Source organism: Bombyx mori, chromosome 4 (assembly GCF_030269925.1).
Source record: "Bombyx mori chromosome 4, ASM3026992v2".
Taxonomy (NCBI): Eukaryota; Metazoa; Arthropoda; class Insecta; order Lepidoptera; family Bombycidae; genus Bombyx; species Bombyx mori.
The window spans coordinates 7,594,706-7,619,263 of NC_085110.1; the positions used below are offsets into that span (position 1 = coordinate 7,594,706).

The 24,558-nt window shown below is 35.9% G+C and overlaps 2 protein-coding genes across 3 annotated transcripts; one reads left to right on the forward strand and one right to left on the reverse strand.

Moving 5' to 3' along the window:
* Positions 1 to 981: 981 nt before the first annotated feature.
* On the reverse strand, positions 982 to 21,687 carry LOC101737784 (centrosomin). 2 transcript variants are annotated; one of them, XM_004929205.5, is made up of 13 exons: positions 21,432 to 21,687; positions 18,233 to 18,298; positions 12,272 to 12,324; positions 11,944 to 12,083; positions 10,220 to 10,339; positions 8,417 to 8,497; positions 7,332 to 7,387; positions 5,526 to 5,562; positions 4,564 to 4,671; positions 4,049 to 4,203; positions 3,530 to 3,601; positions 2,003 to 3,078; positions 982 to 1,581 (listed from the first exon to the last, which is right to left on the reverse strand). In XM_004929205.5, exons 2-13 carry the CDS (start codon positions 18,259 to 18,261, stop codon positions 1,382 to 1,384), a joined length of 2,127 nt encoding a protein of 708 aa, XP_004929262.1. In that variant the 5' UTR covers positions 18,262 to 18,298; positions 21,432 to 21,687; the 3' UTR covers positions 982 to 1,381. The 2 variants fall into 2 exon arrangements, with proteins under 2 accessions (XP_004929262.1, XP_004929261.1); XM_004929204.5 differs by lacking the exons at positions 18,233 to 18,298; positions 21,432 to 21,687 and adding an exon at positions 15,134 to 15,683.
* Positions 21,688 to 22,866: 1,179 nt separating this feature from the next.
* LOC101738004 (small ribosomal subunit protein mS40) lies at positions 22,867 to 24,547 on the forward strand. Its single transcript, XM_004929206.5, has 2 exons — positions 22,867 to 23,676; positions 24,329 to 24,547. The coding sequence occupies exons 1-2, from the start codon at positions 23,269 to 23,271 to the stop codon at positions 24,488 to 24,490; spliced, it is 570 nt and encodes a 189-aa protein (XP_004929263.1). The 5' UTR covers positions 22,867 to 23,268; the 3' UTR covers positions 24,491 to 24,547.
* Positions 24,548 to 24,558: the final 11 nt, after the last annotated feature.

The window sequence follows — 24,558 nt, forward strand, 5'->3', positions numbered from 1 at the left end:
GTGAGCTCACCTACTAAAGTTAGGGTTACGCTGACATAGCCCCTAGGGCTATCAGCTTAGGTAGGAAAAAAAAAAGAAAAAAGCATACATTCCGCCATGACTTATGTAAGTGTAGTGTCCATGCACTACTTACATAGGACAGCATGCAGTGAAGGTCTCTCCAGGTCATCCAATCCCGTTTCTGCACGTCGGAGCACCGTGGTACGTAAGGAGTGTCGAGGAATGTTCACGAGGATCTAAATTTAAATCCGATAAGTATCCTAAAGTAGCGTCCGAACGCTACTTCAACAAAGCGGCGAGACACAATAACACTCCTATCGGGACAGCGGCTAATTGCATATCTGACCCAGGCGACAGGACAACGCAATGCGCCGTCACCGCGTCGTCCGAAACATGTCGGATTCCGGATTCACTCTCATCGATTACGGCAGAGTTCGACGAGCGAACTAATTCATAAACACAGCCCACTAAGTAACTCACCGAATCTTCTCAGTGGTTCCCGATTCCGATCCGGTGGTAGATTCTGCGAAGCCCTGCTCTTGCTAGGGCTGGTGTTAGCAAATTTTCTCAGGTTGAGCCCGTCTGCGCGAAGTTGGTATAGCCCTTGGGGTACCAGCGAATAGGTAGAGAAAAAAATCGAATAGAAAATGCGAACCCTGCATCCCACGCATTGCGTAGCTCTATGTGGGGCGATGGTCCGGGGATATCAATTCCCCACCCCAAAAAATGAGATAAGTGTTACTAAATTTTATTATAGAGCCCTTAGTATTTAAGTATATCTGTTACTGCCGATTGCAGACAGTTCATGTTTTTGAATACAAAATAACCACTAGTAAATTTTTCTCACTTGACTCAGAAAAATACCTCAAAACAATGTAATAATTATGCATAAAGTTGTAATAATTTATTCTTCAATAATAATTTATTCTTTAGTTCAATTAAAACAAAAAAGCAAAATATTTTAAGAAATAAAAGTTCCTATCGAAATTATGTATTTTATTAAAATTATTTTTACAAAGTAAAACCTTGTGTAATAACTAGAGTCAGCTAGATAACACAAATTATGTATTTGCAGACTTCGTAGATTGTTGAATCCTGTTAAAGATAAATTTGGCACCAGCTTGGCGTATTAAATCACAGATATTAGTACAAAATAAGGAATTTATATTATACACGCTTATTAAAGTAATTTATGACAGATTAAAGTCAACAACTACCATTTTGATTTAATTTACAAAAATGGACCACGTTTTTATTTTAAATTTAACATTAAAATGAGCAGACCAAAGTAATTTTTAAAATTAGGGTTGTCCATAATTTAACGATGAATAACATGTTATTGATAGCAAAGTTACCATATTATGATAAACTGAAATAATCGTTACATATTACTATGAGTTTCGAACTGATCTCTGGCCTTCCGTAGAACACCTTGAGTTTTGTGTATCTCTCTACAAATTGCGCGCTGAACACTCCTCTTCCGTAAGTTTGCGGCGTTTAACTGTGTGAGAGTTTCAGCTAGTGTAGCCTTGGTTCTTGCTAGTTTTTGTTTGAGAGTAATATTTTCCTCATACAAGGAACCTGAAAAATTAATATTCATATAATAATATACTAGTTGTAAAATAAACATCCCATAACATGCTTGGCCGTCTGGTGTAGGGGTAAGTGACATGGTCACTACACAAGGGGTCGCGGGTTCGAATTACGCCAAGGGAAGATATTTGTGTGATAAATATAAAATGTATTTTCCAGGGCTATGGATGTATATTAAATATATATAAAATGTATTTTCCAGGGCTATGGATGTATATTAAATATATGTATGTGTATAATAAAAATCTTACATTTATTTGCATTATCTGGTAACTGTAACACAAGTTCTTTACGAACTTAGTACAGAACCAGTTAAAGCACAGGACCAGTTAACATGGCGTGATTGTTAGTAAATATTTATTAGTAAAAATATTTATTTATGCTTGATATATTACAATTAATTACTTACGTGGAGATAAAGCTATAGCGTCATTCTGTTCGAGACTGGATAATCTGTCGCTATCTATTCCTTGATCAGGAGACGTTGGTCTGTCTTCTAAATGAATTTCGTGAGGCATAATGGGGACTTCTTCTTCGACTTCTAAGGCTACTTTGCGTGCAACTTCGATTTCCAACCGAGAATTGGTTTCCAGGGCTGTTACCAATTTTTCTCTCGTTTCATCTAACTCTCTCTCGATACGTAATCTATCGTGTTGAGCTCTAGCGCGTTCCAGTGCGGCTTGTGAGGCTTGCACCGCGGCTTCATCGGCAGCTCTTCTCAGAGAACGTTCTGTCTCCACAAACGTCTCCTCTAGTTCATGGCGTTCGCTTCGTAATCTCTCAGCCATTTGCAAGGCCTCGGCGAGTTTTTGTTCGACTTCCTTCGTCTGTAGCTCTAAGCCTACAAGTGTTTTTTTCAAAGCCTGTTCATTGTCGTTTGCCTCCAATAATTTAAAACGTTCAGATGATAAATTCGATTTTAATTCGTCGTTTTCTGAAGTTAGGTCTTCAATTTGCTTTTTAAGTGATTCAAGTTTTCCGCGCAGGTCAATATTGTCCTCTTCCAATTTTTCGTTGTATTTAGTGAGCTGAGCGATTTCTTCGATGACGGCCACGTCATTAGTCTTAGTGTCCTCGGAGCGAGATCCGTGAGAGATTCTAGCTCTCCGGTAGCGAGCTCTGTTGAGTTCACAGGAGGAGTGTACGAGGGCGACGCCGGTGTCGCAGAGACCGACTCTAGCGAGAGATACTTTTCTGTCAGGCTCTGACCAGCATTCCGACTCGGACACCATGTCTGCTGGGGGGAACCTTTTCGGCATCTTTGTCGACGTGAAATTCTTGTTGTCTTCGCTGCACATTACGTGGTGTCCGAACATCATGGTCAAATCTTCAATTCTCATCGATTGCGACATGTCCAGGTTACTCTCGTCCATTGTTAGTTCATCTGGAGCCATAGATTCGTCTAGCTCTAGTCCCACAGGTAGAGCTAAGCTTTGCTCAAGAATACTTTCGGCTAATTTCTTCTTATCTTCACCTAACACGCATCTGCAAGAAACACGTTAATGTATATAAGTTTAAGTTCATTCACGAACTCATTAAAGCCGAATGCACACACCTGCCGTTTTTTCGGAACTTATAATCCTCTACACTTTAATGTACACCGGAGTTAAGTTTTTATTTATTTATGTACACACAAAAAAGAAGACATAGTACACAGTAATAGGAAAATTATGTACAAAGGCACTTTTTTTTTTAATCAAAGAGTATGTGAGGAAAATGAATCATACGACAAATTTCACAAAAGATGATATTCTGTCAGCTGCCAGATCGCAAACTAAAACCAATGCTTCTATAAATTGTTTTTACAATAAATAAAAAAATAAACAAGCTAAGGTATAGATGGATCACAAACGTTTGATTGATCAGTTTCCCCAAAATATCATTTCATCAGATCGGCGAGTGTGCACCTCCTACATAAAAATACCTTACGACTTACTTGTGTGACAGTAATTTGTCCAAGAAATAAGCAAGACCTTGTAGTCGTCGGGTCAATAATTGTTGAAGATTCCTGCAAAGTAAATTGTCTGAATTATAAATTACTGATTGTCGAAGGCAAAAAACCATGAGCTCAAGACGAGCTTACGATCGCCTGGTTGCTTTTTTGTGAATGAAGTATTACTGGTTCCACCAGGTCAGGTGGGCTCGCAAAAGCTCATCCAGGAGGGGTGGGATTTGCTAACAACTGCCCGAGCGCTTCCTGAGGAGACCAAACAACACAAGGGCAGCTGCTTCGCGAATGAATCTATTCTTGGTTGCTGTAGCTCGTAGGCAATAACGTGATTTTCCATCTACACAAGTTAGGTCCCAATCTCTTGAATTAAGATACCTATTTTCCCAGCCATAATAGCATTATTCGTTGAGTAAACTGGTCGTCTTATTTATTGTAACTATTGTATCAACCATAAGAATTACACAACATCGCTTTCTGGCCATTTAATTCACAATGAATATTTACCCTGAATTTTCAAAGTGTTGCGTTGTGTCAAAGTTCTTCTGCAAATCTTTAATCTTGATTTCCAAATCTCTGATGTGTTCATCTTTACACTTTAATATCTCTTCATACTTCTCCAGCTGCGAGTCACTTATGTGGGCGTATGCCAATTCCTTATCCTAAAATATGGTAAAAGTTACAGTTTTTTAGCCTTCTCATAGACTATAACGTTGATTATACGTCAGTAACTTGAAATGAAAAAAAAAAGGATTTTAAAATATCCCCCACATAATGAATGAAACTGTAATTCCTATATCATTCGAAGACGAACACAAGTCCTGTGTGAAGTGGTGAATGGTCACCATCGCTTATGAACATTAGCAATGCCAGCGACACAGCCAAACTGCTGCATTACGCTAAAATATTCTATATGCATTGTAGAAGGACATGACACACCACTTAACACCAGGTGGGCTGTGAGCTCGTCCACTCATATAAGCAATAAAATAAACAAAAAGGTAACGAATATAGATGCTAACCAATTTAATCTTCTTAATCTCTTTATCCTGCTGCTGTATTTTTTTCATACATCCTTTAATCATCTGTAAAGCTTTACGGTTTTCGCGTCTCAATTTCATGAGTTCATCCTGTAAAAGGAAAATAGGTATTGAAATTAGTTTTTTTTTATTCTTAATTATAGTGCTTTTATCGGTGCAAATTTTCAAAATTTCGCTGGGTATCTTAAAGGTATTGCAAAATTCGACCTATCGGTGTCTCATCTTTCAAGAGATTCACAAATAAATGTTCAATGTCAATTTTTCAACTTCGAACGAGAATCAAACCTAATCAGCGATGGTTTTCGGCGAAAACTCATCGCTTTTAATCTCATTTTGCATAGTTTTTAACACTAGTGATATTATTCGACATAGCTTTATGGTTTTTTTTTTTCGATATTTTGTTTTAATTTTTTTTATTTGTAACTTATCAAACAATCAAACCTAATGCCAGGAACTAAGGATTTCCTAACTATTATAATTTAATGAAGACGTTAAAAAAACCCGTCCTTTAGGCTTGGTGTTACGAGCTCGTGTGACGCGGGAGAACTGTCTAAGCTCGAAACATAAAAATGGGCAAAACTTTAAAGTATTCACATAATAAATAACTTTACAAACTTTTATATTATATATTCACATATTTGTTTTAAGTTCGTAATCAGAGGACACATCGTACATTCGGACGTTGACCTCGTCTGGAAATAATATCACGCGTTCATAATGGATATTCAGCGTGAAAAAAACATTAGCTCCTCGGCTTCGGAAATAGCACGGGGACCAATTACCTCAAAACCGTATAATAATATATTAATTATCGTACCGAGTAATCGTGGCTAGATTTTATAACTAGGTACCTCAAGAAACAATTATCATGACACGTCTTTTTTTTAAAAGTTTATTTAAATATGTCTCAAATCATAATTATGAAAATTGAATGCAACACTCACCAAATCCTCATTGTTCACTGTCACCGCTAAGTAATCACTGAAACAAAAAAAATATATATAATATATAACGGTTATATATATAATTTTCTAGCCAATAGTTTTATGGCACACTAAGTATAATTATTTGAAATAAAGTCATTCGACGCAATGAACAATAAACGACACGAGCACCATCTACAGGACTTTGATGGAATTTTGCCAGAAACTTTCCCTGAAGTTCTTACAACTCGATATGTTTTTTTCAAATCTACTTTTTGTTCCTACCTATTCGCTGGTAGCCTAAGAGGCTACTCAAGCTACGCGCAAATGGTAAGTGAGCTAACGGACTCAACCTGAGAGAATTGGCTAACACTAGCTCAAGTAAGAACAGTGCTTCGATGAATCTACCACCGGATTGGAATCGCGACCCACTGAGAAGATCCGGCGAGAAAAAACAATGTGTTTGAATTATTAATTTACAAAAACAACATATCATAATCATATTACCCGAATGTCTCGCACCTATATAACGAACTGGCAAAATCGTCAGCTGATTTGGACATTTTTACTTGGATGCTATTGACGTTAATAAAAATCTTCAAGGGAATCCTCCATGTTAGTGTTAATAGTAGATTAAGTATGTAGTCTAATTGTTTAATGTAGGTATATTGTGAGTGAAATTATTTCCTTATATTATCAGTTAGATTTGTTCTAGTTATCGTAATTGTAAGGAACTTTGTATTCACACTCAGCCACATTTGTCTTGTTTGGTCGTGCGCACGTGGATTATTTTACAAGCCAGATTTTTTACTTGTTGTTAATATTATGTATTTTTTTAGCTTGTAATGTGTATTGTTTGCTTAATAAACAACTAAACTAAACTAAGTGGGCCAAATCTTCTAATATTTGCTTACACATATAATATACCTGGTTCCTTCGTGGCTGATGACTAAATAGTTCATCAATGCTTAGGATAAACCATTGGAGCTGTCGTGTTACGTTTTTGACAGTGCAATTGAATTTTGATCCCGTACTCTAAGGAGCCGAACGGGCTTTTTTTTTATTGCTTAGGTAGATGGAAGAGCTCAAGGCCCACCTGGTGTTAAGTGGTTACTGGAGCCCATAGATATCTACAGCGTAAATGCCGCCACCTACCTTGAGATATGAGTTCTATAGTTAGATCCAGTAGAGTTACAATGGCTGACTCGCCCTTCAAACCGAAACGCATTACTGCTTCACGGCAGAAATAGGCAGGGTGGTGGTACCTACCCGCACGGACTCACAAGAGGTCCTACCACCAGTACTTACGCAAATTATAATTTTGCGGGTTTGATTTTTATTAGATGATGTTATTCCTTCTCCGTGAAAGTCAATCGTGAACATTTGATAAGTACGGATTTCATTAGAATAATTTGGTACCCGCCTGCGGGATTCGAACACCGTTGCATCGTTCGAAACGAATGCACCGGACGTTTTATCCTTTAGACCACGACGACTTAATATGTTAAAAATGTGATAAACGAGTGTATACACGAGGAGTGGCAGGAATATTCGCGGCATACCTCCATGGATCTCAATAAGTACTTTCTCAACACTTTAATTCCGTAATACCAAACACTTTATAAATACTAAACATTTCATGTTACAAACTATACTTGAAGTAATGATTTCGTATTAAAATACACTCACACATGCTTATTGTTTATGTCCTACATGTAGACTCTGTAGATTATAATCAAAAAAATAAAATTGCATTCGAACTTCATAGGTTAAACTAATGCTCTATTTACCACACATTGTAGAAATAATAATTAAAACTTTATTTACCCTGCAGACTCCGATTCCGCACACGTATCGTCGACGGCGTCCCGCTTCTCTGTTGTCTATTAATTTAAAACAAATTCGTTAAAATATATAACAATTCGATTTTCCTAAATCAAAATAATTCTAATCCTAATAATCATAAACCTAAATAAAAAAATTAATATAATCAAATTTAACAGAACACCCCAATAGATATAGCATTAAAAACTATTGTACCCGATAAGAATCACAGCAGCTACATCGGCTTAACTTTGTTCGAACATGTCTAGGAGAACGATGTTTACGCGATAAATTAAATTCGAATATAATAGCAAAATAGCGATAAATTCCTCGCGGTCCAAGATAAAATGGTTGATGGATGTGGATGGACTATGGAGGGTAGGGGTAAGGAGACTGTCTCATATGGGAGAAGCTTGAAAAAGTGTCCCACTTTAAGCACTAAATAACAGTTCAAAAATCCTCCAGAATGGCGCTAGCATAGGCACAGGGTATGATATGAATTGAGCAGTTGTTAACTGATTGAAGTATGCTGAGTTAGGAAGTTTAATATATTTAATGACTTGTAGTTAGTGACAGTGCAATATACAAGACCTCACATGTTTACATAGTCCAAACTAATTTCGTCCATATAACCTAAAATTATTGCTGTGGTAAAACGTGGAGACATCGATTGTATTTTCTTATCAGCTTTAAATAAAATACTTTTTGTGATTTTATAGTGCTTACAGTTCTTTCGTCCTTTTTTATTCCCCTATCTTATTCTAATAACTTTCAGCGCCTTTTTTTTTAATATACCCGGTTGCTACTGTAGCGCCACCCTTATTTAGCAGATTTTAACGCACACTTTTTCACACACAGACGGTTCTCCTCACCTCGACCCCCCATAGGATGGACGGAGCCATTAAAGTCCTAATCGATTATTGCCGCTCCGAACTCTACGCTATCTATTAATGGCACGTATTGCTATTATGAATTAAGTTTAAGTTCAATTATTTATGTTTAGTTTAAGCATTTAAGTTTAAATGTATCGTTAAATTCAAAAGTTAAAAAGCAAACTTTGAGGCTAGAGTAAGTGTATTATGGAATACCTCGTCATGTGGATCGGCGGCCTTTTTCATCGAAGCGCTATTGTTCATGGACACCTCCATACTGTCGGTCGAGACTGAACCCTACAAAATTCAAAAAAATTACAGTGATAATAATAAATAATAATAAATATTTACTAACAATCACGCCACGTTAACTGGTCCCGTGATAAGTTCGTAAAGAACTTGTGTTACAGGTACCAGATAACGGATATAAATGTAAGATTTTTATTATACACATACATATATTTAATATACATCCATAACCCTGGAAAAGACATTTATATTTATCATACAAATATCTTCCCTTGGCGGGATTCGAACCCGCGACCCGTTTGTGTAGTGACCATGTCACTTACCACTACACCAGACGGCCGTTAACAGTAATAGTTACAACTTTTGTACAGTAAAAACACAGTGCTCATTTTTTCCCTCCTACCTACTCGCTGATAGCCTAAAGGGTTATTCTTCGCGCAGACGGGTCAGTGCTCACGTGTAACCTGCTAACATTTTGTTACTATCGCCAAAGGTATTCAGACTTTAAGCTTCTATCTTTTAAACTTTATCAGGCGGCAAATTAACGATTGCAAATAGTCGAAACGTCTCATTCGTCTTATGGGTAAGACGTCCGGTGAGCTTATGTCAAACGATACGACTATACCGGGGCTCCACACGTAATTACCATGTGTTCACGGACGACTTCCATTATGTAGGAATAATGCAAAAATTAATAATATTGTTACGCCGGTAAGAGTAACGCCATCTATCGCTGAACAGCCGAAACAAATATCAAAGGAACTCGTAACTTCGAGAAAGCTCGAGAAGTACAACGCCATCCATTGACAGACAGCGGAAACACACATCGAAGCTACTCGACTTGCCCGGAATGTTCCCGATAAATCTAGGGATGTCGTCGCGACTATAAAAGCGTTGCAGAGATGGCACGAAGTTAGTTAGTAATCGGAACTACTCGAAGCGAAACAGCGAACGGATCACCTGAAGCGAAGCGGAAGAAGCGAATTGAGAATTTTAAAGTGTTTGTGAAGTGTTTTAAGTGTTCTAAGCGTTAAATAAGGTTTTAATTTATACTTCGGTAGAATTTTTTTTTATTCCGAACCCCAGCGCTTAACAATATTGCTTAGTTACTAACGTCGAGTATTGAGAGCCCGCAGTAAAAATGCGTTCTATTCTTCAAGCGCCACCAAAATTTTGAATCGTTCCAAAAATTGACAAGATGGTTGACGATGCCACCCATACGAGATAACAACACGAAGACCGATATTTTAAAGCGATAAGATGAAATATTTAGATGAGTCTTGTATAGATGAAGCAACAGATTTGTATGGAGTTGGAAATGGTTCCCTTCGTTTCCGCTAGGGGCGCTGTTCCAACTTCATACAAATTTGAGTTAAATTTTACGCAATCGAGAAGTTAAAAAACTTGCACTAAGCAAATATTTTATATGTAAATTGCTTATTCTTATTTATGTGTAAAGAAGCAAATTTTTTAATAATTATTATTATATTACATAGTGCATAGATTGTATGTATATTTACGGATATATGTATGTACCTATATTTATGTGTATTAATGTATGTTTCACTGGATTGGTACACAGCGCGTAATTCGTTTCCAAATGATTCTTATCCACCTGATGGTTGTCTGGAAGAGATCGCTCTTAGCGATAATATCGCCAATTGTACTTTTTTTTGTATTTAATGTATCACACTGTTTATTTGTTTTTTGGTGTACAATAAAGAATACTCTCTCTCTCTCTCTCTCAAACAGGACAGAGAACAAACTCACCTGCTGCTCTAGAACGTCGATGGCCTCAGCTGCGGCCGCGAGCAGCTCCTGCTTGTCAGTTAATTGCCGTCGTAACTCTTCCACTTCTACTTGTAATCGAACGTTGTGCTCTAAGAGACCCTGTAACACAGATGTGAGTGTTTTGAAGTCTCTTATGAGGCTTTTCCAATTGGTTTGTTCTGGTACAGCGGATAACACTTTTTTTTGTTTTTTTTTGGATGGATAGCTTCCAATTCATATCGAACAATTTCTAAATGCACTCACCGTGGAGCGTACGGTGCAAAATATAAATAATTGAAGTGCCTTCGTTGATCTAGAGGATACAATCGATCCATGAGACCACGACTATCGACACTAAGGAAGGCCGTTCACTTTCACGATTTAACCCACGGAATAGATAAATAAGGTTGGAATGGTAATGTAGGCGGGGCAAGCGTGCCACAGTTATGATTGTACAAACATAACTCGACCGATTCTTTCATTCACCGCGTTTAGTGCGCTTCGGACTACTTGGGCGAACAGATCTCCGCTTTATAGTGCCGTGTTGTGCAATTATAACTTGTAAAACAAAAAATCAGACCTCAAGTATAGAGCGAGGAGGTATATCTTTCGATCGGTAAGTCGAAATTACCATTTAATTACAATATTATTTGTCTAAAACATAAAAATATACTGAGCATTATGAAATTCCAAACATTAACAATATTATTGCAGCAAGTTATAAATAGCATACATTGCGCGATGTGTACTCGCCCAATGAACGCAATGACCAAGTCAGCTTCCAATGTACTACATGCATTGCGTTCTCTACACTTCAATCTTTGAAATCTCGGCCTTTGCCCTGATTGGCCGTGGTGCAGTTTGTCGATAGTGAGGTGACCATGTGGTGAAATAAAATCATCGACAGAATTCTCGACTATATTTACATTTGACATGGATAATTTTTGCATTATTTTATATTTAATTAATGATACCTAGTATATTCTTAGTGAGACGTATTTTGAGTAAAATAAATATGTATTATTGCTATTTGACTTATGCAGTAAATTAAAAATTTTAGGTTTCCTAAAGAACCTAACGCCAGGGAACAATGGATTGACGTGACAGGTAGAGGAAACTGGAGACAAAGACGAGTACTATTTGCTCTAAACATTTTACTGAAAATGATTTTACCATAAAAAAAATCAGAATACACTTAGTTTTGAAAAATTCATTCGCAATTAATAGCAAGCGCCAACTGCTTAAAAAATACGTTTTATTCCAGCGACAGTGACTATTTGTAATTAATAAAAGTAAAATAGTTTATTTTTTTCAATATTTATTTCATGTTTCATTTTCTCCATTCATTCATCAGATAACTTATCGATAAAGAATATCGATTTTATCAAGCACTAGCGTGTATGAACATTTTTATTGCCTTTTTGCGTGTGTGAGTGTGTATGCCTACGGGTGTTTTGTGCTAGTTTGCGAACGAATATCTGTCCTGAGATTTATGTGTGGGTGTTTTTGTTGTGTGCGAAATACTTGTAATCACAGTGTGTGTAAGTGTAGAAATTAAAATAGTGGGGATGAAGCGGTGACACTGGTTCTAATACAAAATTAGAGCAAAGGCCTTTCCAACCTTATTTATCTATTCCGTGATTTAACCATTACAATAATATATATTTTTTTAAGAAACGAATTGTTGTGTAGGATCTTATATTTTAAAACAACTGATTACTCACTTGTACCGCGGGCGGGGATCCGTTGCCGAGTTTTTCTTCTAAAAAATAAATCCTCAATTTCAAGTGAAAATTCTCCTTCCGCAATCCGTTTAACTGTTCTTCATACTGCTTCATGCTGATTCCACTGATATTTGTAACATCTAAAATTTAAAAGAATTGATTTAAACTAAAAAAAGAGAACCAACTCAGTTGGATAGGCTTTTGTTTTCCCTAATGAATTGACTAGGGTAAGGCATGTGATGATATAAAATATCACTTAGTAGATATCCAGAAAGCCCTTATAAAGAGTAATTTTATTAAAGATTTGTGTACGTGAAGAGAAACTCACCGTGACCTTCAGTTGACGGCATCGCCATTTCTTGCAACTTCCGAGGACTTGTACTGCAAAGAAAAACAATATTGCAAATGTGTTTCTAAGTACTACCACCAGTAATTACGCAAGTTATAATTTTGCGGGTTTAATTTTTATTACACGATGTTATTCCTTCACCGTGGAAGTCAATCGTGAACATTTGTTAAGTACGCATTTCATTAGAAAAATTTATACCCGCCTAAGGGATGCGAACATCGTTGCATCGCTAGATATGAATGCACCGGACGTCTTATTCTTTAGGCCACGACTTCTGATTTGATTATTTATGTAATTACTACGAACGACTTCCACGATAATGGAACAACAACCTGAAATAATATATCAAATTGCGGTGATTATAGTATCAGTCCTGTTGTCAGCCTATACAGTATAACTGTCCTATCTATTTTTGCCACGATCAGTCTTATTACTGGTTTGCTGTGTTTCCTGACAGGATATATAAGAAAAACAGATTTCGCACTATTCTTGAAAATTAATTTACATGTCGGGTTCAGTCCTGTCATATACTATACATCTATCTCACGATAACTTAGGCGAAATTTACTTAGATTATTGCTAATAGCATTGCTTTCTGTGTATTTAGTGCGAGTTTTTTAACGTTTTCGATGGCGTAAAAGTTAACTCAAATTTGTATGGAGTTGGAAGGTTTGCCTACGTTTGCCGGTAGGGGTGCTGTACCAACGTTAAAAAACTCGCACTAAGCACACTGACTGGCCAGAACCCGATTCGTGATCATCAAGTTTAATTTCAAGAACGTTGCCCACAAAATGTCATTAAAAGTGAAAACCAAAATATTTTACATAAAAATCAAATTAACATGATATCCAATGCCATTGGTTGTGTGCCCTAAAACGCACAATCCCATCGCTTTCCGTCGGTGCCCTAAAAGGTGACTATGGGATTCACCATTCTCTGAGTACTATACGAGCGTAGTGCGATCGCCAACCGACATTTAGTGGTGGTAAGGCGTATTATAAAACTGCATCATCCTGCCTATTTATACCGCGAAGCTGTCATGTGTTCCGATTTGTACAGCTGAAATCGACCTTGTGCCTTAACGCGGTGGCGGCATTCACTCTGTGAGATTGATGGGCCCCGGCAACAACTTTACACCAGCTAAGCCGTGGTGGTGGCTTGTTCACTCTTCTAATTTTTTTTTATTGCTTAGATGATGTGTGGACGAGCTCACGGCCCACCTGGTGATGAGTGGTTACCGGAGCCCATAGACATCTACAACGTAAATGCCGCCACCCACCTTGAGATATGAATTCTAAACAATACAAATGCTGCCGCATCCTTGAAACCGAAACGCATTACTGCTTCAAGGCAGAAACAGGCAGGGCGGTGGTACCTATCCATACCGACTCACAAGAGGTCCTACCACCAGTAAAGTATACGTAATAAATAATAAATAAAAGACAATTTTATTGTTGAATAATGCAGTATTTTTAGGACTTGCCTTGGTGGCGTGACTTGTAATATACTGTAGATAGACACCCAGTGTGAGGTTTTAGTCAATTGTCTTCGCCTTAGATTTATCTACTTAGCTGCAAAAAGCTCACTGCTCTCCTCATATCCAGGTAATATTACTACAGCCAACAGACACTGGACCATTTTATTATACCTATCTTTGTTTATTTGTATAGTTTATTCATTCTGGTATCACACACAAACTATAAAACACTTTTTGTCGAAGCCTTTTGTTTAATTCTTTATAGTTATCTACGAGCTTCCTAGTTTTTATGGTCAATTATATTATCGGGGCAATACTGACGGAATATCTGCTATTATATAAAATGTATTTTGGCTGTTTCGTGACTTTAGGTAAGTAAAAATTTACTAGTAGGTGACCAGACAGTGCTACATGAAACTTTATCCCGGGAAAATGCAACGGTTTTCGTCAATTCTAGATTACTGTAATAATTTAACCGCGTGGTACGTTTTATCTATGTATTAATATATAAATAGGTAAAGACTAAACAATTCAATACATTTTACTCTTCTGTTTCTCATCCGATTTTCTTTTTTATATATTTAGTGACTATTGACGAGATTTTGACGAGAAAAAAAAATGACAATGACAAAATGAATAAAAAATATAAATAAATGTAAGCATAGAACCGTGGTCAATAAAACTACTAAAAATAGAACAGTAGTTGATTTTAAATCGAATTCGGACTTTGTTCATCCATCAACTAAATCATCAATCAACTCAGCAAATAATTGCAATATTACTTTTAAATGGTTGATTTAACAGTCCATATCAACAATTTATCGCGATTAATTTCAATATATTCATTGGCATCTGTTTGTAACGACTTAAAATCAAAAGAGCACGGTATCAATTCGGAGCCTATCTCTATTTTACCTATTTAATAGCTGTAGTAGGCCCTTTTGAGTATGAATAAAATAAACAAGATACGGTGAGAATGATGAGCTATAAGCAATCTATTATTTTTTTCATTCCTTAGTTGGCTGAACTAGCTCAAAGCTCACCTGGTGGAAAGTGGTTACCGGAGCTCATATACATCAACGTGGATACCCACACTCGCTTTGAGACATGAGGTCGAAGTGTTGTAAAATGACTACATCTCGACAGAAATAGACGGAATGGTTGAATATATAAAAATTGAAAATTACAAAGGTTATTTAAAATTACTAATATACATACATAGAATATTGTCATTGGTGCTATTGTCATAACAAAGGTTATGTTTTTCTTTTTTACTGTGGACTAAACTTGATATTAATTTAGCGGTTGGCAACTAAAGAAAAGTGATTTAATCCTTAATTACGTCTTGTTGGATCTGAACTTACCTAAACGGTGATGGTATACTCGAAGCATGTTTAGAACTGTGCGTTCTAGGTAATGTGGCCATTTTTCCTCAAATGATTGTCATAAATCAACAGTTTTTAATTTTATTGCACTCTGAACTTTAAAGCGATAGCAATTATTGCTAATGATAGTTCCACTGCACACATCACAGAAAACATTTATAATAATTCGAAATTACAGTCAACGTCCGTAGCTCACTGCTCTTAAATCCATTTTATAAACAAATAACGCACGAAAAACAACATAATGTGTTATAGTACGCGACGACTGGGGATGAAATTAGGACGGGCCGCAGACGACGCGATTTGGGACATTCAATATTATCGTCATCGTGTCGTGTCCCTCTAGCTCTACCGACTACAAACGCATGCAAAACGAAACATATTGACGGGAGAATAGGGAGCCGACTGATAAACAGCGCGTTGCAGGAGAGGGATAGAAACACAGACGGATGCTGTTAGCTCCAGTCCACAATGCATAAAAATAGACGAGATGGCGCCATTAAGCTCTACGCCGCTCAACATTTTCGATAAACTACTTCCTGAATTTAATTTACCAAATCATATCGAGTATTGTTTCGTAGTACAACACTATGGATAAAGCAATAAATCACCCATAAGAGACGCCCTGCATTTATCTGTCGACGCAGAACGAAATAGATAATGAAAAAAATAACTGGTATTATTAAACAATGTGGAAATAAAATGCACTAATGGTGCAATGTAATTAATAATTGAAAGCCACTAAAACACTAAAAATTAATGAAAAAACGTTTTTAGGTTCTAGGAACTTTGCATCTACAATTGCATGTACTTCAATTGTGTTTATTGGGTTTAGTTTCGTGATTTTGTTTCATTAGTATAGGTATACATATAAGCTCTTTTACTGTAGTATCTTTGCTGCTCTTGTTCCGATTTCGAGAAAATGACGCTAAATTTTTTTTTTACAAAATATGGTTTTGTTTATATCATATTAATACAAAAATAATAAAGTCATTGTAATACATAGCTAAAATAATTTACAGAAAATTTCCGACGCATATTGATATCTCTTTTTCTCAATTAAGCAAAACCTTGCTAAACATTTATGTGAACGATAATTTTACAGCAGGTTGCAGAAATAAAAAAATACAAAAACAAAACCTAATAAAACAAGAATGACCTCGCTTTTATGACCATAAAATACGTAGGTATCGTTTACATATTATTATGAATATTAATTTTACTGATGCTAGCTATTTGCATGCAAGCTAGCTGCGAGCTATTTCTGAACTTATCCACAAATCAAGGAGATTGTAATAGGGGTTAAAGTATGAAATTGCCGTTCTATTGTAATACTTCGAATTGAAATAGAACCTTCATGGTTTGAGATTTTTGAGTAAAACTTTCTTCAAATGGTATGAGGTTCTTCTTTTAAAAAATGTGCAACATGCGATTATCGACTTTCAGTTGTTTTTTTGTCAGCTTAGACAAGAAAGATAGATAGATAGATACTTCGAAAATCGAGTGATTTTTGAATACGAGTTCCGACGCGAAACGAACGCTGCAGAAACAGCTCGCAATATCAATGTTGCGTTTGCAGAGGGGACTGCGAATGAACGCACCGTGCGATTTTGGTTTTTAGACGCTTTCGTGATGAATATTTTTATTTGAAGAACGAACCACATGGAAGACCTCCCACACATATGAATAACAATGAATTGAAAGAGATGGTGGAAGCCGATTCGAGCCAAACTACCCAGGAATTAGCGGCATGGTGTAACGTTACGTTACCAAAAATATTGACTCACTTACGTCAAAGCAATAAAATAAAAGAATATGAAAAATAGGTGCTTCATGATTTGACTGATCTGCAGAAAGAAATGCGTGTTGAAACTTGTGTTGCCTTCTTGAATCGATACAAAAATGAAGGAATACTGGATCGAATTGTGACATGTGATGAAAAGTGGATTCTTTACGATAGCCGTAAGCGAAAAATGCAATGGCTGACCCCAGTTCAAACGCCGCAACAGTGTCCTAAAGCAAAGCTTACCAATAAAAAGATAATGGAAACTGTTTGGTGGTCTTGGCATGGTGTTATTCACTAAAGCTTTCTCCGATCTTGTCAAGCAATAACGGCAGATGTCTACTGCGCCGAACTCCGAACAATGATAGCAAAACTTGCAGTGAAACAGCCCCGACTCATGAATCGATCTTCACCATTACTGCTCCACGATAACGCGAGACCTCATACAGCACGAGAAACCGTTTTAACTTACTAACTTTAATACCCAAGTCAGTTCTTGCAAATAGCTACAAAATTTGTTTAACCGTTATCCTGTATAGAACATGGTTAAACTTATTTTTAACCTCTGCATAGCGGCATGTCAAATCATAACCTGAAGATTTTTTGTTGTTATTTATTTATTGCATAGAGGTTGAACCACCACTAGGTATGCCTTGAGCAATCAAGGCCTACCTAGTAGTGGTTTCTCAATTTTATAGTATAAAGGCTGTTCCATCCTTCAAACCACAACATATTAATAATTCGCTGCGGATTTTTTTTTCCTACCTAAGCTGATGGTCTAGAGAGACCATATCAGCGTAATCTTAACTAGTAGGTGAGCTCACGGGGCTCAAACCGGACGATGTTGCTAACAAGAGCTGAATCCTAGCAAGAGCTGTGGTTCGCAGAATCTACCACCGGATCGGAAACGCGACCCACTGAGAAGATCCGGCGAGAAACTCAGTGGGCTGTGTCTGTGGGTTGATTTATTCGCAGAGCCCTTCGTCGCAAGCGAGGGGACGCTGCGGAAATAAGCATAAGATGTACTACAAGTAACTTTTCACGTGTGATATTATTTAAACAAAAAATGTCATCGATTATTAATTAATAGTTAAAATAAACAGATTGATTTAATGGAAAATAATCATTAAGTTTTAAATTTTCTTTAAATGATCATACTTAAATCAACACTCACTCTTTTTATACATTTAAATTAAAATTTTGCTAATACAATAAATACGAGTATTTTACGATAGTTTTTGCGTATATGAGTGAGTGCCGTGGGTTCCATAAAATAGTAATAGTTACAAACTTACATTAACATTTCAGATGTTATCTCCGCCATAGTGAGGACGTATTCTTTATTTCTATTCTATATTTGCCTGAAAACATTAAGAAACATATTTTTTTATTAGCTTTGACAAATTATACGAGCATAAAATCTATGCTCAATACTATTAGGCGGCGTGCGTGACTTCGAGCGCCTGCCTTGAAATATGACTTCAAACCCTTATTTCCATAAAGGCCGTTGAATAATTTCAAATCCGAACGCATTAATTAATCATTTCGCGGTAGAAACAGTCAGGACGGTTATTTATTACGACAAACCTCTAGAAATTTAAGCCTTCGTGGCTTGAGAACGCTCCATATAATTGCATCGCAGTAGTAGTAATAGTAGCAATAGATTGTGCTATTTAGTTCACCGACCTGAACGTAAAAGTTGAAAATTGCATTACGGTGGTACTTACATCAATTGTTTTTTTTTTTACTAAAACAATCATAATTTACAAAAAAAATTGAATGGTTTAAATCTTGATTATTTAAATTTACGTTAATTAAATCCGCAGAAAAATGTTCTCATTATCTATTTTGAGAATATTTAGAATTCTATTAGGCTCATAGTACCATTCTTCTTCTTGTCTACCTTTCTATTTTTCTGTATTTAATTATGCTATTTCATCACATAGATCTACGCAGTCTGTAATTCATTCAAGAATTCGACGAAAACGGTAACCGGTACATGTAATGCCTAAATGCACCCACCATAAGTGGGTTGGAAGGGTTCGAGAAGGCAAGTTTAGAGCGACGGTGCCTATGCGTTGCTCCGACGTCAAGGTCGGGTAATTTGAGGCGGTCACGATACATAGGGTTATCGTGTCGCATCTTATTTCGAAAAATATTTATCAAACAATCACTTTAGCCACAACGAGTGGCTGAATTTCACTAGTATTTAATAAATAGTTTATGTATTTCATAAAATTACACATGTTATGTTTGTGTGGAAATTATTAATATTTTATTTCACGATAAACTTCAGTATTTATCTATTTTAATGTACTAGATATAAAAATGGAGGTAGTTCTCAATTTGGGGCGTTTGTTAACAAATCACATAATATGGCTGGCTCCAAACTAAGATTTACATACACATGTTTAAATCTATACAAATTTACATTTGCAATTACATTTATTAAGGGCCCAACATTAACGGCACGGTTTTACGGTAGGTAGCAGCTTGACTCTGCCCTTCGCATTGCTGAAGTCCTTAGGCGGCGGTACCCATTCACCATCAGGTACGCTCATTTGTCTACTAGGGCAATAAAAAAATAAAAAATCAAACAAACATGTTTATGAAACAAATATTTCCTGAAGTGAAATCGAACTTACAACCATTGTCAGTCAAGCAATTAAATTTTCTAACCACTGTGCCACTAGGTCAGTTTAACTTTTTGTTGTATTTTCTAAACTTTTGGCAAAGTCATAAACTTAACTATAATAATAATAATAAATATTTTATTCATAGATATTGCTGCAATAACTTTAAAGCATTTGAAATGTCCGAAATATAACATAAAATGATAAACATGAAAAATATTTTGAATGAAATTTTATATTTTAATTGGGAGTGTATTTTAATTGGAAGTATATTTGAAAAAATACAATCTTTTGGACTACAGAGGCCCTATAATTGCAAATTAATAAAGGGCACAGTTTAAAACAAAGACAAAACAAAAAGATAAGAAGTTTTATTACTTTTACATGTGAAGATTTTATAAAATTTTTTTTGTGAAAGTGGGTATACTTAGTGGTATCTCTGGTATTGCTAATATCCATAAATAATAATGCCCACAAACAGCTATAGACATACACTAAAACTTAGAATAAGGTATACTGAATAAGGTAACTTGATGGTATCTAGCCTATCTAGCCTATCACTAAGTTAGTGCATACTGATGGGGATTCTTTTTTAATACATTTAAGAAGGAAAGGTTATAAAGATCAGAGCACACTATAAAGGTAAACTCAATATAGAGCTAGGTGGTCTATAGCAATGCACTGTGATGATTAACACAAAGATTTGAGGTAGTAGAGTTTACAAAATAAAAAATGTGTAAATTTTTTAAATGGTCATGTATGCGAAAATGATATGTTTAATATTTAATAAAAAATCCTTGCATAAGTTTGTGCCAAAACTGAGCAAATGTGCTCATTTTTATCATTTTTTATATAGCATATTTGCTCAGTTTAAAAAAATAATAAGGGATGACTACTATGAAACTTAAGAAAAAATTAGAAAGATATTTTAAAGGTTTTATTGTTTTGTAAGCTGTATGAAAAAATCTTCAATTTGGTCAAATAATTTCATTGCAATGCATTAAAACAGAGCCTATCGACATTGACAGCTTGTATTATTAGAAACAGTCTGTTGGCACTAAGCGAACGCAATTTTATTATGACTTAAAGAAACGTTAAGGGTCGGCGCAAGCCTCTGGTTTAATGCATCAATTGTTATTTTATGTACCTATGTTTAAAAATATATTTTTTTTTTTTTTTTCCTAGATGGGTGGACGAGCTCACAGCCCACTTGGTGTTAAGTGGTTACTGGAGCCCATAGACATTCACAACGTAAATGCGCCACCCACCTTGAGATATAAGTTCTAAGGTCTCAAATAAGTTACAGCGGCTGCCCCACCCTTTAAACCGAAACGCATTATTGCTTCACGGCAGAAATAGGCAGAGTGGTGGTACCTACCCGCGCGGACTCACAAGAGATCTTACCACCAGTAATTACGCAAATTATAATTTTGCGGGTTTCCATTTTTATTACACGATGTTATTCCTTCACCGTGGAAGTCAATCGTGAACATTTATTTTGTTGAGTACGTATTTCATTAGAAAAATTGGTACCCGCCTGAGATTCGAACACCGGTGCATCGCTCAACCGAACGTCTTAACTGTTAGGCCACGACGACTTCATTTCATTCATTTCATATTTCATTACATTGTTCAGAGATGTAAAAACCATACTACGGGTATTAAAACGGTTATAAATAAACAAGTTAAGCGCGATTTTAACAATGAAAAGCTTTATTTAAACGAAGCTACCTCCTTTAAATAAACTGCAAACTCTAAATTCGAGTATAAAATAATATATTTTTTGTTTCAAGTTTAATTCATTCAAAACTAACACAGCTTTTACTTAAGAAATTATAAACATAACACTTTCTAAACATACCCTAGTTTTGAAGGATGCTGATGAAAAAAATTATTAACAATTGTTTTTATTATTGTCTTTTATTGATGTCACCGTGCTTATTTGGGATTAATTGTATTTATTCTGTATACTAGAAAATTATTTCTCTTTAATAATGTGTCAAGAAACAAGTCACTGTATTTAATTCACTATTTGATTACAACCAACAAATCACCATCATTTTCAAATTTTAAACTGAAGTTTGAAAATAAACGTTTGTGTTTGAAACATAGACTTTTCTTGTATTTTCTTTTCAAACAGATAGGCAGAGGAGATGTATGTAGAGACACTAACGACAAATGTAAAGTAAATAAAGGCTTTTTTTTATTGCTTGGGTGTTTGGACGAGCTCACAGCCCACCTGGTGTTAAGTGGTTACTGGAGCCCATAAACTTCTACAAAGTAAATGTGCCACACACCTTGAGTTATAAGTTCTAAGGTCTCAAGTATAGTTACACGGCTGCCCTACCCTTCAAACCGAAACGCATTACTGCTTCACGGCAGAAATAGGTGGGGCGGTGGTACCTACCCGTGCGGACTTACTAGAGGTTCTACCACCAGTAATTACGCAAATTATAATTTTGCGGGTTTGGTTTTTATTACACGATGTTATTCCTTCACCGTGGATGTCAATCGTGAAGATTTGTTAAGTACGTATTTCATTAGAAAAATTGGTACCCGCTTGCGGGATTCGAACACCGTTGCATCGCTAGTACGAATGCACCGAACGTCTTATCTTTTAGGCCACGACGACTTCAAAATTTAAAACTGTCTTTAGTTTCTGCAAAAATGTACAAATTTGGATTAATGGAACAAAAATTAAAGACCTTTGGGTTTAAAAATAGTGGAATTATCAGTAATTCACTACCATTTCACTAACATACCTACTGTGTAGAGAAAACGGGTAGAGAAACGGAAATGTGTAGAGAAACGGAAAATACTCAATTGGAAAAGCCACATTAATTTGCCTTTCTGACAGGAAAAAACGGTACTGTAAACAATAAATACCAATTAATCTCTAAAATAATGGTTATCTAAAACATTATTACTGGAACGTGAGGTGAATTGTATTTCTTTCAATTTATTGTCATTTGCGTGGTTTCTCTACGCGTAGTAATAGTAGGGAATTAATTGTTAAGTAATTTTCGAAAAGCATAAGGGTCGAAAAAGTAATCTAAATTATTATGCTATTAATTAGACACGATATCTCGGGTTTTTCCCAAAAATCCATTAAATATTTTATCTCATTTAAAACGTCACTTATTTTTTTTCATTTCATTTAATTCTTTAATCAATAGTATTTTATTCCGGCTTTAATGTTGGGTGCCCGAATGGCATGAGACTCTCGGGTTGTCAGTCCCGGTATCGGCTGGGGACGCGTATTTGTCCTTTCAAAGTCTGGCGCGCGCACTAATTGGGGGTGCGATAGATCATGATAGATGCGCGGGCGCGGGTAGCTTGGGGTGGGTCGTCGCGGCACGGACCCGTGTCACAATCCCTTTAGCCACTGTTGCCCCGCGAAACGGAACGCTGAGTTACACGGCCTTTTTTACTTTTCATACAACTGGACTTATAGGATTATTTTCCTTTGCTTCTTCTCTATGTGTATTTACGACGACATTAATACATTTACTGTATTTATTGTCTATGAAATCTAATTTAAAAAATAGTAGGAACCCGATACATACCTACCTACCTATAATATTTAATCAACATAATTATAATTCACTGCTCAAAAAAAATTTACAGATGAAGTAATAAAGAAGGAAATTAGTTTAAAATAAGTCAACATTAAGACATAGTTTCTGAAATTGAAGAAAATGGCACTGTTCAGTGTGCTTCGTTTGAGGTTAAATAAAACTCTACCTGATTTAAGATCATCTCTTCGATTCTATTGTTCATCAACAGATAATGGACCCAATGAATCCGATGAGCAACCAGCGGTTGATCCTACTAAGGACAGGACCAAAGTTATTCCAGTCGAACAAAGTCTAAGATATTTGGCAAGTAAAGCGTATATGCATACCTACGGTGAAAATCCAGTGTGGCTATTATATCGGCGTAATCATAAAGGTGGTATACCTCCTAGAAAAACAAGGAAATCTTGTGTTAGAAACGGGATGATTTCAACAGGAAATCCTTGTCCTATTTGTAGAGATGAATATCTGGTACTAGATCACAGAAACACTAAGTTACTTCAACAATTCATTTCGAATTATACTGGACAGGTAAATACCTAATAAAATTAATAACATGTAATAAATGTATAGTATTATCTAGTTAAATTTGTGGATAATAATGAAGACTATGAGAATAAAAACAAGTATTAAATGGCTGACCTGAATTCGATAACTAGATATAGATTTACAATGCTACAAGTGTTTTTTTTATTGCTTAGATGGATGGACAAGCTCACAGCCCACCTGGTGTTAAGTGGTTATTGGAGCCCATAGACATCTACAATGTAAATGCTGCCGCCCACTGAAATATAAGTTCTAAGCTCTCAGTATACTTACAACGGCTGCCCCACCCTTTAAACCAAAATGCATTACTGCTGTTAGAGCTTTTTGTATCTCACATAGACAGGCATCACCCATTTCTGTTATAAAGTATAATTAAATAATAGTCTGAAGTGTGCCATTCTATATAATTGATACTTAGACCTTGTGTCTCAAGGTGGATTACCATATTCAAATTGTGTTCCAGTAACCACCTAAAAACAGGAGGGCCTTGAGTTTGTTTACATATCTAAGCAGTATATAAAAAGTGGACAAAGTAAGCAATCAAATTTTTAATTTTTAATTGTTTGGTTTGGTTGTGGTTTTGTCAGAATGAAATAAGTGGCTGTTTTAAAGTAAACATTTGTTTTTATGATTACAGATTTTACAACCTTCAAAGACAGGCTTATGCCAGAAAAAACACAAAGAACTCTTGGTTGCTATTGAAAGAGCTTGGGACCAAGGTTTGCTTACATATGATGTACCATTCAGAGTATATGATTATTCAGTTTATAACAAAAGTACTGCATCCCACCAGAATTGATGTAATTAGAATAGCAATGTTTGAGTTTTGAGTAGTAATAAACGGTCAGCATCCTAACATGTGTATTT

Coding starts and splice junctions, on each gene's coding strand:
- LOC101737784 (XM_004929204.5), bottom strand. CDS start 15,195: ATGGCCACATTACCTAGAACGCACAGTTCTAAACATGCTTCGAGTATA. Junction 4,672..5,525: donor CAGTGAACAATGAGGATTTG/GTGAGTGTTGCA, acceptor TTCCTTTTACAG/GATGAACTCATGAAATTGAG. Junction 3,079..3,529: donor GACAAATTACTGTCACACAA/GTAAGTCGTAAG, acceptor TGTTTCTTGCAG/ATGCGTGTTAGGTGAAGATA.
- LOC101738004 (XM_004929206.5), top strand. CDS start 23,269: ATGGCACTGTTCAGTGTGCTTCGTTTGAGGTTAAATAAAACTCTACCT. Junction 23,677..24,328: donor TTTCGAATTATACTGGACAG/GTAAATACCTAA, acceptor TTATGATTACAG/ATTTTACAACCTTCAAAGAC.